The sequence below is a fragment of the Solea solea genome, chromosome 6, assembly GCF_958295425.1.
Source record: "Solea solea chromosome 6, fSolSol10.1, whole genome shotgun sequence".
Lineage (NCBI taxonomy): Eukaryota > Metazoa > Chordata > Actinopteri > Pleuronectiformes > Soleidae > Solea > Solea solea.
The window spans coordinates 13,392,499-13,408,526 of record NC_081139.1 but is presented as its reverse complement, the minus strand read 5'-3'; the positions used below and the strand labels follow the sequence as shown (position 1 = coordinate 13,408,526).

Sequence of the window (16,028 nt, the reverse complement as noted above, 5' to 3'; positions counted from 1 at the left end):
GTTGAAGTATTATTTAGTCCAGATCATGCTTTTTTTTCCAAGTGCAATGTGCTTATTATGTTTGTCTTTTGTTGTTGTTGCCTTACTTAATTTGCTCAAGACTGTCTGTAAGTGTTGCCATTAGAAGGTTAAAGTATAAAGTAATGCTTTTGGATTCAGACCTCATCCAAGACTTGCCCCGAGTCTGAAGTCTAAATCAAAAATATCAACGGTTCAATAAAGAGACTGAAGGTGTGTGTGTAAAAAAATAAATAAAAAAATACTAAATCTTCAAACAACTCAGACAAACGATAAGCTTTTAATTAACTTGGAAGGATCTGCAGCCTTTTACCAATGCCAGCAGCTCCGAATGAACTTTATTGTATATTTTGTTGCATTTTATTAAATATTTGAATGGTCTGGACAACCAAAATATTTGTGTGTAACTCACTTTGCAAGTGGTTGAATAAGACTTCTTGATTGTATGATGATGTGCTTTATTTTCTCAGTAAATGACCATTATGTGCTTTAGGATACACAACAAAATGTTTCTTGTAGTCAATGATTTAACCTGCATTAGTGGGGGGTAGCACATTTGTGTAGTAAATCAACTTAAGTATGTATAATTTTCAGTTTTATCTGAAATCACAAATGTGTCCACTCTGAACGTCACTCTGTTAGCTGTACAGCTGGAGACATCTATTTTTATTTGTTTTACCAATGTCTTTACCAATGTCATAACTTCAGTGTACATGCGCCCTGAAGAGTCCACAGTCCAGTTAGTGGTCGCTGTTCTCGTGGCTTTTCTAAGTGCTTCACTAATCTTTGTCCTCATTTTCTGAATGCATGAGACATTTCAGACTCTGGTTTAGCCGTCAGCTTCAGGGCTGAATGACTGGTGACAACAAACCCACTTAAATCACCATTACTGACTTTCACTCTTCTATGCCGTGAATCACACATCTGCACTCTCTAGTCCAAAAGTTAGAAAAGCTTTCAGATCTGATGAATTCTGTCAAGTACACAGTATCCCACCATGTCTCAGTGTTCTGGCTAATGATGTGGTTAACTGGCAGAGTCGCTGCTTTCACTCACCAAAGGTGGTATCAGCGAGTTGTTTCATACGGCCTGGACTGAAATGCATTGCTATACTTGAAAATATGATTTAAAATAAACACATTGGAATTGTAGTTCAGAATCCTCCACAACAATCGTCGTCGATCCATTGCCGACATTGACCTTTTGCCTTGAGAATGGTGTGAGAGTAAAGTTTATGTGCATCTAATAAAAAAATAAGTTCATCAGAGTTTGAGGTTTTTTTTGTACAGAAGTATAAACAGTAGTGCTAAAGGGAGACTCACATATTTGCCATAATCATCAGGGTTAATGCTCTGAGGACTAAGAATATTTGAAATTGTTTTCGAGTTATCTTCTAATCGATCCAAAGTCAGATTTGCTTTCATATTTGATATTCTTTTATATTCTTATTTTTATTGAAAGATTTGACATTATTTGCTGCACTACAGAAAAAGTTATGTTATGTCTTAGCTTGACTGTCTCTTTGTTAAGCTTATGGATGTATTATCCATGGTCAAGCCCTATGAGGGTTTTTTATGTTTTTTGTTTTAGTAAAAACAATGCAATAAAGACACTACAAGGTACAAGTTTAAGTTTAAGTTTTTTTAATGCAGAATAAGGATGAGTCGGGCGGCATCAACATTCCCAACAGGAAGCCATGAGCTGATTTTTTTTTCCATATTTGTCACCAGTTTACTAGTTTACTGTCATTGTCTGTTAATAATTTATGCAGAAGTGCACTGATATCAAAGCACTAAGCTTTTTTTTTTCTTTCAAGGCTTTTCCTGATGGGAAATGGGGTTATTTGGCATGTCAGTCAGATTCCTACCGTGCTCAGCTCTTATCTGCCGCACTTTGCTACCAGTTATTAATCAAATGGCGAAAAATATAAATCCGACATGTCTCGACAAAGCGCTGTACTCTGCTGCTGCTCTTCCTGGAGAAAGGTAATGAGATCATCACCCTGTCCACGTTTGTGTCATATTCTAGCATTTTACCTGCATTGTACTTTGATATAATCAGTGAATTGTTGCAGTACATCAGACTAAATCATTGTTCTAAAAGGCTTAAGATAAAAACAACCTGTTTTATAATCATTAATGTTTCATCCCTGCAGGTAAAAACTGGTTGAGCTGACAGAGGGCACAATGGCGAGACTCCTTACAGGTGAATACCACTTATTCATTCATTCAGTCAGTCATTTGGTTCGTGGTACAGAAACTCTCAGAAATTAAATTATCAGCCTAGTAAAATTCTAAGTTTGCTGTTTCTTAATGCTCTTGCTTATTGTGTCCAGACTAAGTAATATTTTGTTATTCATGGGAACTGAACTCAACAGTCTGGTTATGTTTCTTAATGCAAATACAGTGCATGCAAACACTTAGGTGTACATTTGTAATACAGTCTTAAGTGCATCATAAACAATTGTGTATAAGTATCATGTTTGGGCAGTTCAGTATTATTTTTTGCCTTTATTGGAAGGACAGTGAAGCATGAAAAGGGGGCAGACATGCGGCAAAGGACCATGCGTGGAACTGAACCTGTGGTCACTGCCCCCCAGTTTTCATTTCATTTTGATGGATTTGCATCAATGGATTTGTGGCCCCTAATCCCAATTGTGTGATTTATAACATAACATACTTAACATAGTATGTTTTGCTTTTTTATCTACTAGCTCAGGGGTGTCAAGATCTGGCCCGCGGTGTAATTAAATTTGGCCCGCGAGGCCATAACGAATGACCACTGGAGTTGGCCTGCCGGTATGTGGCCAACCACGTCATTTTATGTGGCTGCGAGTGCTTAATTGATCTTAAAAAACAGTTGCCTTATAATGAATCTATGTTGCTTTAAATAGTGCATTGACTATAAACTACATTTTCAAAATGCATGGCAATTATGTTATTATCCGCGAAATGACGGCATCCCGCCGTTAGATTGCAACGTTTACATTAGTGTTTAATTACTACTACAAGTGAGATTAAGCAGATTGAGAAATATCAAATGATCCTTAAATGTTCAGGAGGTAAAAGATTGATGCAGATGCAGAAAACTGTTTCATGAAAAATGGAAAGGCGAAATATGTTTGTGCTTTAAGCAAAAAAAGGGTATTTCTTTTGTGGTATGAGGCGGTGTCAGTAATCAAAGAGTACAATCTACCTTAATTTTTTGGTAATTTATTTTTAGACAATATTTTAAACAGATAAACTTGAGGTAATGTTTGAGCAAGCATCAAAGTAGAACAATATTTTTAATTTTTAAATAATAAACTTATATCTATAAAATCTATTTATTTCAGAAATAATTTTAATCAGAATCAGAATCAGAATCAGAATCAGCTTTATTGGCCAAGTATGTAACACATACAAGGAATTCGACTCCGGTTTTTCAAACACACGCTGTACATGAAACATAGACATCAACATAACTTAACATACATTTGACAAGAGTGAATAAAAAAGGTGACCAGAGGTCCGGTTTATTTTTAAATATATATATATATATATAAACGATAAAGTGCAGATAGTGAATAGATAAGTAAACAAATAAACTGGTCAAGAGTTCAGTAATGTGACGGCCTGGGGGAAGAAACTGTTCTTGTGTCTAGCAGTTTTGGTGTACAGTGTTCTGTAACGCCTGCCAGAGGGAAGAAGATCAAACAGGTTATTTCCGGGATGTGATGGATCTGCAGAGATACTACCTGCCCGTTTCTTGACTCTGGATGTGTTCAAGTCCTGGATGGTGGGCAGTTTGACACCAATGATTCTCTCTGCAGTCCTGATGGTGCGATTCAGTCTGTTTCTGTCCTGTTTGGTGGCTGATGCAAACCAAACGATGATGGAGGTGCAGAGAACAGACTGGACTATTGCTGTGTAGAACTGGATCAGCAGCTCCTGGGGCAGGTTGTACTTCCTGAGCTGTCGCAGGAAGTAAAGCCTCTGCTGGGCCTTTTTGACTATGGAGTCGATGTTTGGTGCCCACTTTAGGTCATGGGAGATGGTGGATCCTAGAAACCTGAAGGTTTCCACAGCAGACACAGTGTTATTGAGGATGGTGAGGGGGGGCAGAGCAGGGGAGTTACTCCTGAAGTCCACTGTCATCTCCACAGTTTTGAGCGTGTTCAGCTCCAGGTTGTTCTGACCACACCTGGTCCACACCAGAGGACCAGTTGTTCCACCTCCCGTCTGTTAATACAAAACTATAGTCTTTTTTCCTACAGAAAAGCAAAATTACAGATTTCTAAAGGAAAGACAAAAACAAGCCAAATTAAAATTTTTAATAAATTTTTGTTTTGGCCCGTGACGACTCAAAATTTATTAAAATTGGCCCGTGATGGATTCGAGTTTGACACCCCTGTCCTAGCTGCACTCTTGAGGACTGTTTTTTTTTTTAAATCTCTAATGAAAATGTTTTCTCTTTTTTCCAGCACTGGGTGTATTGCTTGTTCTGCATATGGGTAAGCATTAGTTTTGTGTCATTAAATATTGGAGAACAAACACAGTTAGAGTCAAAGTGTCATTGCTGCTGTGTCTTTACCTTCCTTCAGCTTCCTCCTATAAGCTGGTGTGCCATATGACCAACTGGGCCCAGTACAGGCCACACGCTTCCAAGTTCACCCCAGACAACATCGACCCCTTTCTGTGCACCCATGTCATTTATGCTCTGGTCACCATCAACAACTTCAACCAGATCCACCCCCTGGAGTGGAATGATGAGCAGCAGATTGGGAGACTCAACAGCCTCAAACTAATGTGAGTTTACACTGGCAGCCAACATACAACTGGCATGGTTTTGTTAAGATAACCGTATTTAGTGACAGTATTTATTTTATTTTAGTAACATTTTGCTGTGCCTTCTTTATATTCAACCATACAGGGCCTACATTCTTCACTGTCTCTATACATTACTTTATCAAGTTGTAATTGAAATCAATATCTACAGTCATTGGTTTATTAATCCATATTGTACATTGTTATATATTGTATGTATATATATATATATATATAAATGTGTGTGTGTATGTGTATATATATATATATATATATATATATATATATATATTTTTTTTTTTTTTTTTTTTTTTCAAATCATCAGTCAGACTTTATTATGACTCCAGGAGGAGGATTGGCATCACCTGATCTGGGTGGTTTAACTTGCTCACATTTAACAAACATATCGGATACAAACCCTGCAGTGAGGTCATTGAAAACCATGTATACTGTGACAGGCAGCCACCAGACACTCTTAGGCTATGTCTTCAAGAGCGAGTTTAACACAAATAGAAGCATTCTTCATCAGCCATAATGTCTTTATAATAGAGATACACTCTAAACTGACCATAGGTGTGAGTGTGAGAGGGAATGGTTGTTTGTCTCTGTGTGGACCTGAGATGGACTGGCAAATTGTACTCTACCCCACCTTCGACCCTATGTCAGCTGGGATTGGCTCCAGCGATGGGTCATGACCGAAGGAACAAGATTGTGGGTAGAAGCAGCCAAAATGGGTCTCTTAGAAGGGTGACTCAGGTGGTTTGGGCGCCTGGTAAGGATGCCACTGGGGACTAGGTGGAGAGATTATATGATTATATCTCTTCACTGGGTTAGGACATTGTGGCCAGGGAAAGGGAAATCTTCAGCGCCGCTGCTACTCGTCTTGGATAAGTGGCTGACAATGAATGGATGGATGGAGGGAAGTGAAGAACATCTGTCAAACATTTGACCAACAACTTCACTGTAGTATAAAGTAAATTCACATGCATGTCTACATACAGAGACTATTCTTAAAAATGTGACCTTAGGATGTCTGCGCCAACATCTTGATTTTCCCATCTTGTGTTCTAATGTAAGACCTCATGCCAAGGTTGAAGTCAGCTACATTATAGGAGAGGAGTTTCAGTGGATGGATGTGTCGGAAAAACACAGGACGTAATTTTTTCCTCCTGTTTATTATTCACACCTGGACAAAAGGCTTAATATATCTGGTCTTATTTGTTTCCGTGCTGTGACATAACAAGCAACTGTGCATGTTAAGGTTAGCTACTGGATCGACACTTTTCTCTGCACTGTTTTAGATACAGATAAATGTGGTTGTTTTGTTCCACAAATCAGACTGTCTTCCTTTTTCCTGGTGGCGAAAAGAAAAACAGTGAAAACAAGATGGTGTTGTGTTTCTATTGTCATTGCACTGTTCAGTCAGTTTTGATATCATGATGACAAGTTTATGTGTGCCTGTCCCAGCTTTTCCAACTGGAGTAGACAACAATAACTATACATAAGATCCGGAAAGTGAAACATTCTTTTGACATTTGCACACGTTTAATCAGAAACTTGATTTGTTTGATTTGTAGTAATCCAGAACTGAAGACTCTGCTGACAGTCGGAGGTAGAGCCAACGTGTTAAGTCCGTAAGTTCACACTCTCTGTAATGCCACACACATCCTCAATGCACTTTTCACTTATTTAGCTCACTGGTGTAAATCCTTCCTCTAAGTTACCAAGAAGGATAACACAATTTATTATTTTCTTCATCCCGCCAGATTCATCCCCATGGTCGCCAAGCCTGAGAATCGGGCAGCCTTCATCAAGTCAGCAATCTCTTACCTGCGTAACCACAACTTTGATGGGTTAAACCTGGCCTGGGAATATCCAGGACATAATGGCAGCCCACGGGAGGACAAGGAGAGGTTCACGCTGCTGGTTACGGTGAGAATGGCCTCAATTTTTCAGATCATTTCAATCAGTATAACTACAATGCTACAGTAGGTATCATGCCTTCCACTGAACTAAAAACCACTGCTTTGTTGATTGGTGATAATAGCATTTATTTAATGATTCACAGAGCCAACAGACTCTGTGATTCATCAGAAGAGCTATTCTCTTTAGTGGATATGGAAATTGCAGCTCCTCTGTGCAGTGAATCAAATTGTTTCTCAACAAATGACGTAAACCAATGTGGACGGTCTGATGTGTTTTGTTCTCTGTGCCTATAGGAACTGTCCAAGGCCTTTGATGATGAGGCCAAAGAAAACAGGAAGACGAGGCTGTTGCTGTCAGCCAACGTTGCTGCCTTGCGTCCCACCATTTTTGCAGCCTATGAGGTCGACAAGATTTCGCCGTAAGTGATTTCTTTGCGCTCATTTTCAAAGTAAGGTGCACAAAAATGTGCATTACTGGCCATAGATGTGAAACGCAGGCATTCTATTGTTATAAATAATTTCAAATAAACAGGTTTATCTTTACAGCGTCTTTGAGTGTCAAGAAAAGCGCTATAAAAATATGACGTATTATTATTATTATTATTATTATTATCTTGTATATGTGACAGTATATGGGATGTATGACAAGACATTAACATGAGAGTCGCACTCAGCGAAAAGGCACAGATTTATTCTCTATCTGTGTTACCCTCATTACTCATAGTTGGACAGAGTTGTAGTATCCATATGTTTATGGTGTGTCCATCAATGGTTAAATAAGGTATTACTGCTGATGTCAAAAGAAAACCTCTCTGAATCAACAGCCACCTTGACTTCATCAATGTCATGACCTATGACTTCCACGGATCCTGGGACGGAGTAACTGGACACAACAGTCCACTGTATCGCAGCACTGTGGACTCCGGCTCACGCATTCATCACAATATTGTAAGACACACACACACACACACACACACAGACCACAAACACTTGCATCAGTTTATATGACCCAGACTGTGTAGTTCCTGTCATGTTCATAGTCCAATTTTTCTTATGGTCTAGAGCTAGAGATTTTCTAGAGGTCTAGAGCTAGAGATTTTGTGGCCAGCATTGTGGCACATTTAGTTTACAGGTCTCTGAACCTTTATGACAACATTGCATGTTCAACATAAAGAATTATATGTAAGTTGAGATCAAGTTGTTATTATTAACATGAACCTGTCTCTTTACATACCAATGACCATGGTGATGATATATAGTCTTGCTTCTATTTAAACTATTTGACTCATAAATGAGTTGAGTGCTACAAAGGTAGTTGTCAGTTCACAATTAAATTGAAAAAGTAGTAAAAATGTTTTCTTTATCAGGATTGTCACTTTTTGCTATAGGACTCTTCTGTGACCCACTGGTTGACTCTGGGCGCACCTGCTGAGAAGCTGCTGTTGGGTTTCCCCACCTACGGCCGCACTTATCTGCTCCGCAGCACTGCAAATGGCCTGGGAGCCCCAGCTAGCGGCCCTGGAAATGCTGGCTTATACACTCAAACTGCTGGCTTTTGGGCATTCTATGAGGTATTATTCATATAATACTCTGTTCAGTGATGTTGAATATTCTTGTAAAGTCTCAGCTGTTACTGAGGCGGTAAACCACTTAGTATGTCGGCAATTAAAATGTGACAAGTCAAAAGATGTTTACTGCTGCTGGTGTTTCTCTCCCTAAAATGCAGAAGAACCTTTAGTGCGGCTTGTCTTTTGTACTTTTACTTTTCTGCATTCTATGTTCAATAAGTGATCCATTGGAACAAGAAAAATACATTCTTGAACAATTGAACTGTATAAAATTATAACTAAAAATGAATGAAGTGAAGGACCAGAAATTATGACATCATGTGATCCTACATATCATTCAAGTATTTGTGTGTGTGTTTTGGCTAGATCTGTACATTCATCCCTGGTGCTACTGTAACTAGGATCCCTGAACAGAAGGTTCCATATGCCACCTCTCGCAGTGAGTGGGTGGGGTATGATGATCAGCTCAGCTATTCTTCCAAGGTAATCAGTTTTTATCATGAAGGTCATTGTCATTTTTTATAATGAAAGCGAGAAATACATTAATTTGTATGTATATATATGTAACAGGTTTTCCTTTGGAATAATCTGCATCAGTAAATGTAGGTTTTTAGGTCATTGCTACTAATTCAATCATCATGTAGGTCCAGTGGATGACTGAGCGTAAACTAGGAGGTGCTCATGTGTGGACTCTGGATATGGATGACTTTGGTGGATCATTCTGTTCAGCTGGAGCTTATCCTCTGGTCAACCACCTCAGAATGTCCATGGGTAACTCATCCTTCATACACGTCCTCAGCACATTTCTTTTTAGTAGTATTGCCTTTTATTATTTCAAGCTGGCACAGAATAAATTCCTGTGAACTTTCAGCACAGTATATGGTCAAATGATGTTCATTTAAATGACAGGTTTTGTGTGTAACATTTCTTTTTTCACCTCTGAACCTGCAGGTTTTCCTCCAAAGCCCACCACCACTCCAGGTCCCACTACCACCAAAGACCCTGTCAGTAGCTTCTGCCAGGGTCGCCCTGATGGTCTTTATGTGAACCCTGCTGATGCGAACACCTTTTTCCAATGCTACCTAGGAAATACCTATTTGCAACGCTGCCAGGCCGGCCTCATCTACTATGACTCCTGCAAGTGCTGCAACTGGCCCTAAGCCATAGAAATGGCAATTGCAATTTATACGGAAACATACAGCAAATTATGTTTGAATAAAAAAAAGTTTTTGGCAGCTGGGATGACAGTTAGGTGCGATTAACTGAAACAGAATGTCAGCCAATTAAAAAACTGTCTCTTTATTTTTTCTTTGGAGTTGATTCATCTGCTTCTATAAACAAAATAAACAGCCGTCTTTAATGACTCAATGAAAAATAATACCTCATTACTTGTTTTGTGAGTTTTTGTTTTTACACGTTTTTTACACATTTGTTTCTTAGCTTTGGTCATCACAACCACAGTACATTGTTTTCTGTTATTACGGAACTGTATATTCCCAAATCTAAGATACTACATTTGACACTCAAGTAAAACTAATTTGGGAAACTGCTGCCCTGTTTTAGAATGTGCTGTTGTGTTTTAAAGGTGTCATATGTATGAGATATATATGATGCTGAGTCATAAAATGCTGGCATGTAAAACCTAACCAAATACGTTACATCTTAATAGATAAATTATTAATTATATTTCTATTCTCATTTTTAATATGACACATTAAAAATCAATTTCTGTCAAAAATAAATCAAAACTTTTTTTTAATTATGCTTTTCAATGCTTTCTCTTTTTATTTAAAATTGAAAAATGTGTATGGTCTTACCTTTATATGTATATATATATATATATATATATGTATATATATATATATATATGTATGTATATATATGTATATATGTATATATATGTATATGTATATATATATATGTATATATGTATATATGTATATATATATATATATATGTATATATGTATATATATATATATATATATATATATATTGAAAGTCAATCGCTCACCAAGAATATCTCTGTCACTCTGTAAAAAACGCCCTTTGCATAGAAGAAGAGCGCTCAGTGAAGTGCACCTGTTACCCATTGTGCCTATGGGGCTCAGCACTGCCCCCTATCAGTGTGGCACGGTACTTTCTGCCTCACCCTGTGCATTTTAACTGCACATTTACGGCCACACGTTCATTAAATATATCAGACAGACTGTGGAACGTCAGTATGTGTAGTACATAATCAAACATGTATATTTAAAGAGAGGCAGCAACGGGCATGCACCAACTGCCTGCTTCAGGAAATGCGTACATTCAGCGATAACTGACTTTGACCCCTTTTGGATGATTGTTGCGAATTGCCTCAAACAGTTTCCAGTATGAATTCAGCCGTGGTGGTTTATAGGATCGTATATGGAAGCACTTTGCTGCCATGTAGCAGTCAGGGTGTAAATTAATCTGGTTGATGTAAAAGGGAAGTATTGGCTCACAGAACACATAGATTTTGGGTGCCAATGTTTGGAAATGATCCACATTTAAATAGGTAAAATAATATGTACCAATTTATTGGTTGCTTCTACGGGTGGTATATTAGAATAAACTACATGTGACTGAAATTGTGTTTGTTGTTGTTTTGTCGACATCCGGCAATAATGGCTGTTTAAGAATATGGGTGGAGTGCCTTGCTCGTTGCGAATTTGCATCATACTGAATTGTCGATCTCTTGTATGTGCTATATCAAAATGAACACTCTCCACTTATTTTAGCATCTTCTAGGCAGCAGTTAGAATTGGGAATATATTCAGGCATTAAGGGGTTAAATAACACTTAGACTACGTCTTTTTTATGGTGGTTTTACACTTAAACATACACACTGTGTGTTTAAGAACTGCAGTCAATTATTGGCTTTATTTACAATGTTTATATGTGGGACACGTCAAAGAAAATGTGCTGTCACAACAGACAAAGTTTTCTGATTTTGAAAACAAAAGAAACAGCTGGTGCAGGTCCGTGTTTCCATGTTTGAACACCTTTCTGTGAGTGGCAGCCCACACTCTCCAATGTTCTGAATTAGGAATGCAGTAACACTTTGAAACACTGAATGTTGCTGTTGTACATGTGTTGTAGCACCTTCAATGCTTTCAGTAACAACATGATGACACACATGTCTGTTGTCCATGGTTTTCTCTTATTATTGCACTTGTTATTTATTCCAAATTATCTTATGAACAAAAATTAAATCACACTCATATTTCAACGCATAAATAAACCATAGAATAATAAGAATCAACAGGTTAAGTGCTTATTTGTGGCAAGTTAGTTATTTAAGTAGGTATTTACCATACATAAACCTGGATAATCTCATGAGTTAAATAATCAATGCAACTGTTTTCATTATAGAGACGTCCAGATTGTACTCCATCAAAGTCGCTAAAGAACGACAAACACAACCAAGAAAGTCAGACTCTAACTAGCACCATCTCCCAATAAGCCTCAAGTCTTCCACTAGAGCTGGAGACACACTACAAGATTTTCCAATCTTACCCACAATTCACAGTTGGCAGGGTCTACACCAGTCAGCATTGTTTAGTTGGCACAGAAATCTGTCTCTGTGAGGGGTAAAGACTCAAATTGGCAAGTATGTGAGGGTAACAGACCCGACCCGACCCCACTCAAAGTCAATCAGCCAATGAAAAAGAGAAGGTGGGACACAGGAAATAGCGTCAGAAGATGAAGACAACAGAAAGTAGCGGAAATAGCAAAACAACAACGGTGATGTTTGTACACCCTTTAAACTGTCGCTCTCGTAGCCATGGTCACCCTTGCGAGAGTCTGATGCATTCAATTGGCTTCAGCTGGTCTGACAAATCATGAAGTCTGTGATCCCTCATCAGTCACATTCCTTAAATGTGTGATCCACGGTCTTTCAGTCGCCATAAAAACATCTGCTGAAACCAGTCGGTTAGTGTGTACTCCAAGTTTCTTTTTTCATAATCCCCTGCTTCTCACAGCTCAGCAAAAAGGAGTATGTGGTTCAGCAGATACAATTAAACAAACAGGGAACATTACAGAATTAGGATTTTGCTAAATAAAAGGCAAGGCAATTTTATTTATATAGCACAATTCATACACAAGGCCATTCGAGGTGCTGTGATGCTGACCAATAAAGTCTTCGTTTTAGACCTATATCCTCTGTAGCATGTATTGTCCCACGCTGACAGCTTCTGAAAATAGTTTTTAATAAGTAAAAACAACCATCAATTTTAAGTGCAAAACTGCTCCCCCTATGGTACATTATGAAACTGCAGGAAAAAGAAACCTTTATATGAATATTTTTCAGCAAACATCACTGTTCTGTTACAGTACAGATAACATTGATGCAGATAAACCTGAGCATGATTCTTTGTGAGAGACATGTAATTATTATTTCAGTGATATTATGGGTTGATTATGACTGTGTGTCCCTCACACACTCTTTGTCTCCCTCTGTCTGACTCTTCATGCAGGTTTTGGTCTCACTCTGTACAACTTAAATTGGCCTGACATATTTAAGCGGTTGGTTTTTTTGTTTTTGTTTTTTTACCAGCCAATCAGAGACAGAGAGAGTAGGCTACATATATAACAATGTACTTTTTAATTAATTCTTTTAAATTTCTGTTGCCACTTGTTGCATTTAATGTTTGACTTTGACTGAGAAGTGTGAGCACATAATTCATCTGATGGTACAATCTTTCTGTTTCCACCTTTTAGACATTATTTGAAACAAAGCTACCCAAAGCTCGACAGTTAGCCTGGTCTAGAGCAGACTTGTTCACCCGTTACTATGGAAACTGTGTGGTGAGTCACTTAAGCCACCAATTAAATGACAGATAACTACAGATTAGTGCCTAACCTAACCACATTAATAACCAGGACATTGTTATCATCATCCTCATTTCTGCCAAATGCACCTCAAAGTGTTAAAACATGCCGGCATGCACATCTAGATAGACATCTACCATGATTTTGTTTCAGAAAATTCAATCCAATATGTAAACAATGTCATTTTGTTTCCTTCCTTCCAAATTGTGATTGAGAATGCAGTTTAGTTGTGTGGCTATACTAAGTATCATGATTGTTGAGTAGAGTAAAATTAAAAGCAGCATTTGGAGTTCATGGATAGAAAATCTGTGTTGGACATTGAGTCAGCAGTTTGTCAATAATGCTGGTGTTAAAATATGTCTTAGGGTGGAACTGCTTTTACAGCACTCAGCGATAAGACGGGGTGTTTTCAGCAATTGGACTTCGAGTACTTTTAGGTGCTCGTTATGAAACACGTCTGAAAAATACAAACTAATGATGCACTGTCACACCCAACATGAGAAAGTGAGTTATATAACAATTTTATCAATAACTAGATTAATAATTTATTAACATTACCCTGTGTTATCAGACATGATGTTTTCCATGGTTGGTCTGCAACTTCACTGCACACTAGGGTCGAACCTTTACAATGTCATGTATAATTCTTCAAATTGCACACCTCTCAACAAAGTGACCAACAGCAAGAACAACACACTTTAATTTAATAAAATATGTTTCTTACTCCCAGTCACATCAAGTATCAGCTTCACAAAACACTAGGGTGCTCTGAGCTGAAGCATAAGAAACCTTTTGTGTGGGGTTTTATTTATTACATGGAGTCAACTTCATATCACTGTAATCACTATGAAATATAGCTTGTTATCTAATCGGCACTAATATTATGACTAACTACTTTGTTGTTAGGCATGTATCATTAGTTGCTAGCTGCACCGCTCGTCATGCCATCAGACACAGACTGGGTTCTGGTCCCTGTGGATCAGAACTTCGTATCCAGCAGGGCCAGTTCCGTCAACCTTCCTATCACAGAATGAAGCTTTGGACATAGTCCTCCAATTTGCCAGATGAAGTTATCCAGGAAGTAAGAATATATATAATAACCACCAGGGGCAACTCAAAACATTTTCAGTACATCTTCCCTAGTAGTTACTAGTAGTGGCTAGTAGTAGTGGTCTCGTTAGCTAGTTTAAGGTCTTCTTCAATCAAATATGTTGTCAATTTTGTAAATGATCTACCCGTTTAGAGGAAAATAGATGATGAAGCATGGCACATATGAGTGGACATCACAGCCTGATGGCAGGTGACGCCTTATTTCTATAATGTCAACATGGTGCCAGTCAACTCTTGAGGTTTGATTTCCGGTCTGGGTCTGTGTGGGTTTCTCTCTGATTTCCTCCCGCCATCAAAAGCGTATATGAATGTAAGAATGTTAGGCACATTGGTTGTCCCCTTGTTGCAGCGCGCTTAGTCATTTTGCAATTGTGGTTGTATAATGACAATAAAGATCCTTTCCTTCCTTTGCAACACAAGCTTGAGTCTTTCTCCACCAAAAGCACAGAACCAGCAGTGTCCACTTCAAACACTGATGTACATCAACCATGAGTTTCCTATTCTCTTTTAACTCCAAAATATCTTAGAGTTTAGGGCAATTAAATATGCATTTTTTAATTTGCTGGACAGAGGGTATTGTGACAGTGACATTTCTAGGTTTGATGCCATCAATGCAGATGAAAAAAAAACCTTGCAACATGGAACCATAGGTCATCTGTACCACAGCTTATGATAACCTAGTTTTAGTGTTAATGACCTCAAATAACAAGCATTTATGACAGCAGTGAAGAGACAGATGACTCAGTAAAACACAGGACTTCACACAGACCACTGTTTGTTTCCACTGAGAGTCAGTGTTTTGTGTTTTATGATCTCATTATTTGAAGCTAATTGTAAATGATCTGTGATAGTTTCAAATCCTTATCATTGTGTCCATAGCAACAGAAATATGATAATCAATCACTCAATATTTATTTATATGGCCATATGCAACACCCACAAGATACCCAAAGTGTTTTACATAACATAATAAATAATACAACTAATGAAATAGCAGGAATATAACATGAAATAACAGAATGTATACATTAAGAGCAAAATAATGATGTCACACAGCATTACATTGTATTAGAAGCCATTCTAACTAAATAAGTTTTGAGTTTAGATCTGAAAAGTGCCAGTGATGGTGCATTAAAACAGGTAACTTATTCCAGTTTTTGGGAGCAGCAACAGCAAAGGAACGATCACCCCAGAGTTTTACCTCAACCGTTTTGACTCAATGACCACAACGCCCTGTTATGCTCTTCGAGTATGAAAATCTTTGTCAAATAAGTTGGAGCAGGGCCATTTATTGCTAAAAAAAAAAAATCAAGAAAAGCTGCATTGCACGCATTTGAAAGGGAAGACTGCCTTACAGTGCACTGCAATAATCAATTATTTCACTAATAAAAGCGTGAATGGTAGCCATGGCACCACTATGCGAGAATAGCAATAGCAATGCTATTCATCAACTGTTCCATCATATAGCATGCACATCATAATTGTTTGTATTATATTTACGAAATTCAATTGGAGATAAAACTGGACAGTGAGGCAAGTCAGCTGTTTCCCCTTCTCTCACTCTGCCCACTGACCATTTGTCTCCGGTTCTGTACTTAACACAACAAAATAGAAAGTCAGAAATATTATTCCAAATTTTAAACCGTGGTGCATGACATCTAAATATAAACATGTTTGTTAAACCCACTCGCCGAAAACCTGTTTACCACTTTTCACAGGAGACAGATTTATTCCCAAGAAGACAAT

General features: G+C 38.0%; 1 protein-coding gene across 1 annotated transcript; it reads left to right on the top strand.

Moving 5' to 3' along the window:
* The first annotated feature begins 1,947 nt into the window (after positions 1 to 1,947).
* Positions 1,948 to 9,694, top strand: LOC131460729 (acidic mammalian chitinase-like). The gene is made up of 12 exons (XM_058631469.1): positions 1,948 to 2,003; positions 2,174 to 2,223; positions 4,481 to 4,510; positions 4,601 to 4,805; positions 6,401 to 6,457; positions 6,590 to 6,755; positions 7,043 to 7,167; positions 7,573 to 7,696; positions 8,137 to 8,319; positions 8,683 to 8,799; positions 8,961 to 9,087; positions 9,268 to 9,694. Exons 2-12 carry the CDS (start codon positions 2,205 to 2,207, stop codon positions 9,474 to 9,476), a joined length of 1,362 nt encoding a protein of 453 aa, XP_058487452.1. The 5' UTR covers positions 1,948 to 2,003; positions 2,174 to 2,204; the 3' UTR covers positions 9,477 to 9,694.
* Positions 9,695 to 16,028: the final 6,334 nt, after the last annotated feature.

What these genes read in the sequence shown, in the direction of transcription:
- LOC131460729 (XM_058631469.1), top strand. An exon ending in AGCTCAGCTATTCTTCCAAG is followed by an intron (nt 8,800 to 8,960) that starts GTAATCAGTTTT and finishes ATCATCATGTAG; the next exon opens with GTCCAGTGGATGACTGAGCG. An exon ending in CCACCTCAGAATGTCCATGG is followed by an intron (nt 9,088 to 9,267) that starts GTAACTCATCCT and finishes CTGAACCTGCAG; the next exon opens with GTTTTCCTCCAAAGCCCACC.